We start from the raw sequence: 5,888 nt of genomic DNA, 5'->3' as shown, positions 1-5,888 counted from the left end.
CGGAGGTAACAACATACTAGCAGTGTATAAAGGTAAGCGACGCCAGCGCCAACGGTCTACAGCTGAACTAAAATAAAAAGTTGCGACTATGGGATGCACGTTATGACCTCCAGACGAAAATTGAAAATCAAGCTCCTAGCGCCCCCTGGATGATTAATAAATTATTTACAAGACAAAACGTTTCTACCTCCGAAACCGGAGGTCAGAACGTTGTAGATGAGGTGACAACGTACTATTAGTATATACTTCGGAGGTAACAACATACCGTGCATAGATATATGTATATATGTATATCTAACAAACAGTTTGACCACAGATTACGGATACCAGATGGTTCACTTGTGGGCGTAACTGTCCGCAAATTTTCCGTGCGCATGACACTAAAATTGTGTTGGACGTAAAGGCTTTGAAAACACCTTTTTTTCGCGGCGATTTTACAATTCCAAAAAAATAATATTAAAACTTGGATCGAAGCTGACAAACGCATCAAAAGGTCACCTACCTTGTTTTGTTCAGCCTCCTGGGTTGAGGGTTTGTAGACCGCATGCACAAAGGAACCACGTGTCTAAGTTTCGCGACAACAATTCGCGATTTACGTCACACAAGATGGCAACTGCGTTCACTTAACGCCCACCTTAGCGATGTTACCTCTCTGAGGGTTTCTCGATAACTCTGTTCGATTAACAGCGCCAACCCCAAGTACCGGGCCCTTTTGCTCGGTACTATGGCGCCTCTAGTGGAAAGTGACCAAAATACACTTGTCAGCAATCCGCGGGAAAACAAACAAAATCAAAACAAAATATTAACAAACTTCGAACCGGAACATTCCGCCCACCAAAAGAAAATTAAACAATTTTTTTTTTTTTTTTAAACGTAGGTTCCAGCACAATATAAGGTTAATTGACAATCTAAAAACTAATGACTAAAACTAAATACAATATGATATACAAACTATTGACGAGGAAGCGGGCACAGCTTCACTAGAGGACGTGTGATCAGGCCGCTAGTGGTACGTACTTGTGCAACTCGCACTATACCGTCTTTTCCCGGGTGCAGCGCGACAATTCGGCCAAGTTGCCATTGCAACGGGGCCACCGAATCACCCTTGAATACGACCAGCGCACCTACCGACGGCAGGTTATTCGACGTGTCCCACTTATGCCAAACATCCAGGTGCAACCGTTGCACGAGCTGCCATCTACTTAGCCGATTTGACCGCATTGTCTCCAACGGTTCATCGGGATTATCCGCGGAGGCGGGACACAGGGGTCGCGAATTCAATACGGCTTCAAATTGCGCCAACACGGTACTAAATTCTTCGAAGGTTAGGGGTTGCTCGCCTACAACGCGCTTAAGATGGGATTTGAACGATTTGACGCCCGGCTCCCATAATCCTCCCATATGGGGGGCCGACGAGGGGTTAAAATGCCATTTGGGGGTGCAGTTACCGGCCACTGCTTGCAATAACAAATACTGTAATATCCGGAATCTGACATGTAAATGTTTCCGATGAGCGGCCTCTAGTTCGGTTAGACTGTGCGAGCGCGGCAATAACAAGGGGTGCTTAGTTTCATAGGGCAGTTCCGTTTGGTGCAATCTTCTAGTGACGCGAATCAAACCGTCGTCCAGGAACGGGGTCAATTCGTGGAATGGTTTTGAACACGTGCCATTCTTTTGCAATGAACGAATTTCATTGGCAAACACTTTACTTTGTTCCATTCGCACAGGTATTAACAACGCATGATGCAATTCCCTCCTGTGTACTTCAAGTTCCCTACCGGTACCAACTTCTAGGTCTACTTGTAGAGGCCACTCAGTACCTGTCAACCACATGGGATCCGCCCACCATAGCGGATGTGTGACACGCTCCTGTAAAAGTAACCCCCTCGAGGCACAGTCGGCTAGGTTATCAGGGCCGCTTCCATGATTCCATGCCGAAGGTTCGAATATACCTTGTATGGGCGCGATTTGATTTGTAACAAAAGTGGTCCAATGACCGGGCCGCGACTTAATTCCCGTTAGCGTTACTCTTGAGTCGGGCCACGCACACACCCTGTGTGTATTCAACACACCCTTGAAGGTTTCCCGGGCAAATGACAAAAGGTCGGCCGCAAAGAGGCGCGACTCAGGGACGAGAAAACGGCGCACTGCTGACTCGGAGGACCGACCTACTAAGGACGGCGTCTTGTCGGCGAAAGGTAATTGAATGTTGTATCTACCCTGGATGTCACGTGAGATCGCCGACGTGACTTTTTCCTCACACCAAGCGTCTTGCGGGGCCACCATATTGCGTTGTGGGACTTCCTCACGCTGCCTAACGCGTTTTAATGCCGCGTCTACAGAGTTGTCTATGGACGTACAAAAGGACCTAACCGCGGTTTGTTGTTTGTTACGCTTAACACCCCCAATCAGTACCCACCCGAAAACAGTATTTAACGCGGACGGTTTCTCGAGCCCACCTTTCCTGAAGCCGGATGTCACGATTTGTCCGTAAACATCAGCACCCAACAAGACATCCACTTGTTGTGGCTTACCGAATTCCGGGTCAGCCAATTTCAAATTGCGTAGGTGACGAAATTGTCTCAACTGATCTTGAGACACTGGCATTGTGGGGACGTCACCGCAAATTTGAGGCACAACTACCATCTCGGCCTTCAACGAGAAATTACGCACTAAATGCGACCTCACTTCGCATTTTAATACACCCGACGTACTGCTTGTCGACATTTGATTTAAGCCTTGAATAGGTACCACCGCGTTAGTTTGAGGAAGCCCTAAAACCTTTGCACAGCGCTCTGTGACAAAGGTGGCCTCGCTGGCAGTGTCCAAAAGCGCCCTAAATGCACGGTATTTACCTCGCGAATCCACCACAATTATTCGCGCGGTCGCCAGCAGAATGAAACTACGGGTCGGAATCGCGTTAGTCATAACTTTGACACCGTCGTCGGTAGATGGGTTTTCCACAACCCCTGACGCCTCTCCCGACTCTGCACTAGGTTTGGGGACAAAATGTAATAATGTGTGATGCCTACAATTACATACTCGACAGTTTACTTTAGATGGGCATTTGCTAACCGAATGTACCCTCGACAAACAATTATAACACAGATTTTTCTTACGCGCGAAAGTATGTCTATCCCGTGGTTCCATTTCTAAGAAAGCATCGCATTTCGTTAATGGGTGCTCATCTGAACAATTAAGACATTGTTCCTTGCTGATTGGTGATCGCGTGACAAACGATGACGTCACGGGACGCTTAGCAGGTACGGAAGATGCAGCTGTGGGTTTATGAAGGGCGGATGCGGAATTATGACCCATTGTCATAACGGAAGTTTCCAACGCGGTACAATGTTTAAGCAAAAATTCTTGGAGGTCATTGTAAGCAGGTACGGAATTTCCTACAATACTCAACTCAAATTTCTGTTTCCACGTGGTGTCCAGTTTTTGTAACATTAAATTTAACAAGGTGAAGTCCCACAAATCGACTTCATCGTACTGCTTCAACGCGGCCAAATTTTCCGAGAACACGTTTAACAAATTTCGCAACAAACTCGGCGAATCTCTATTCACTTTGGGTGCACTATAGATCGCTTGCCAATAATTTGTCAATAATACGCGCTTATTGTTATAACGCGCCACCAGCGCATCGAATGCGATAGCATAATTTGCCGCCGAAATCGGCAAATTTTTGATGACGGTAGAAGCCTCGCGAGACAATGACGTCGACAAATATTGAAATTTTTCAATTGCGCTAAGATTTGGGTTATTGTGGATAAGCGACCGAAACAAATCATAAAATGTGGGCCAGTTTTTGATCTGACCGTCAAACGTCGGAATTTGAATTTTGGGCAATTTGACGTTGTTTGATGTTAAATTGCCCCTAGGTGCGGATGACTGCGCGGCCTCGCGATTTAATTCCGCTGCAACCGATTTAATTGAATACTGCATATCGTCAAATCTTGATTGCACCTCGTATTGTTCGTCTAGCTCCTCAGGGGTGGTGCATAATTCGACAATTTGCAACTGTCGCTGCTCAAACTGGGCAACAATATGGTTTAAGTCCGCAGCTCGAATAAAAAACTCTCCTCGTACAGTTTCGTGGACTCTGGCTTGTTGCGATAGGTTCACTAAAGCCTCCACGCGTTTGATCAAACTAGCGCGTCCATTACTTAGCGCGGCGACGGTAGTCATTATGTAAGCTCGAATTTACGTATTTCGATTATTTGAAAATCAAATGAAAATGCGTGCCAATCACGCTTAGCAAAACTACAACAAATTTGTGCTGGAATCTACAAATCTCTCGTAATTACCCTAAATCCGGCTCGAAGGACCATATGTTGGACGTAAAGGCTTTGAAAACACCTTTTTTCGCGGCGATTTTACAATTCCAAAAAAATAATATTAAAACTTGGATCGAAGCTGACAAACGCATCAAAAGGTCACCTACCTTGTTTTGTTCAGCCTCCTGGGTTGAGGGTTTGTAGACCGCATGCACAAAGGAACCACGTGTCTAAGTTTCGCGACAACAATTCGCGATTTACGTCACACAAGATGGCAACTGCGTTCACTTAACGCCCACCTTAGCGATGTTACCTCTCTGAGGGTTTCTCGATAACTCTGTTCGATTAACAGCGCCAACCCCAAGTACCGGGCCCTTTTGCTCGGTACTATGGCGCCTCTAGTGGAAAGTGACCAAAATACACTTGTCAGCAATCCGCGGGAAAACAAACAAAATCAAAACAAAATATTAACAAACTTCGAACCGGAACAAATTGGTTCAGCACTTTTAAATCTCTTTGAAACTGGTCCGACAGATTAACACGCAAAATAACATTTACTATGAAACAGATATAAGAATAAAAGTTTAGGTAATAATTCAGGGAATAAATAACATTACAAGGATTAATTTATACGTTTTTTGGTTACGAAGGGATTTTTTAAAAGTTTTAAAATAATCAGAAAATTAGTTAAATAAATACCTACCTGCATTAAACTGTATTATAGTATCGTTTAGTAAATATATCTTGTCTATAATGCCTGATTTTGTAAATGAATAAGAGAATAAAACATTTTCCCTTCTTTCCTTTAAACTCGTTTGAGTCTTAAATAACCACCAAAAATCGAAGATCACTATAAAGACGAGTAGATTAGAAAACTGTAACAACAAAGTTCAGAAAGGCAAGCGCAGCAAATTTCATTAACTATTCCCTCCAATTCTTCTAATTTTCGGTAACCCTTTAAGCCGTATAGTTAAAGAGGTTACGTTTATTCACCATGCAAAAATTTTAACACCACTTTCTTGTTAGCACTATATTCGAGAATACGTGTTTTTTACGCTCTAAAATTTTTTAATGCCGATGCATGTGTCCGCAATTCTTTTCAGAGGAAATTGTGAAATGTTAAGCATTTGTAATAATCATAAATCATTTTGTGTAAGGCAAATAAGTATTTTGTTCGTTTTTTCTTCACTTAGAACCTCATCCCTTGCATCATCGCTGTAATTTTTCTCTGACCGCCGCGCTTTTAAATTTAAAGCTTGCGAACCAATTTTGGTAGAGCGTGCGTAGTAGCGTGAATACCGCTTGAAATCTCGGGACACCGATTTCAAAGTGCCGACAGCTGAGTGAACTATCTGGTATCCGTAATCTGTGGTTTGACCTCAAGTATTATGTGCACTCTTACGTGAAGCCAAACTGTATGCACTGGAAATTCAATCGTGTTTTACTGGGTGCCTAACTTAGGGGGAAATGGGATTGAATTCATTTATGTATGCACTTCGTGGTACAGCATTCTAATATAGCACTTTAAGAAAATTTAGTTTCAAATTAAATACATTATTTCCACTTTATTTCTAATAAAACATAAAACAGAATTTGAATTAGGTTATT

General features: G+C 43.4%; 1 protein-coding gene across 1 annotated transcript; it reads right to left on the bottom strand.

The window, feature by feature from the left end:
• Positions 1-951: 951 nt before the first annotated feature.
• Positions 952-4,191, bottom strand: LOC135144164 (uncharacterized). Its single transcript, XM_064076151.1, has one exon. The coding sequence runs from the start codon at positions 4,189-4,191 to the stop codon at positions 952-954; it is 3,240 nt and encodes a 1,079-aa protein (XP_063932221.1).
• Between the last annotated feature and the right edge of the window lie 1,697 nt (positions 4,192-5,888).

This window comes from Zophobas morio, unplaced genomic scaffold (genome assembly GCF_036711695.1).
Source record: "Zophobas morio isolate AGI-343-1 ecotype UQ-CSIRO unplaced genomic scaffold, CSIRO_AGI_Zmor_V1 ptg000084l, whole genome shotgun sequence".
Lineage (NCBI taxonomy): Eukaryota > Metazoa > Arthropoda > Insecta > Coleoptera > Tenebrionidae > Zophobas > Zophobas morio.
Note: the sequence above shows the minus strand (reverse complement) of the source record. Positions and strands in the feature narration are given on the sequence as shown.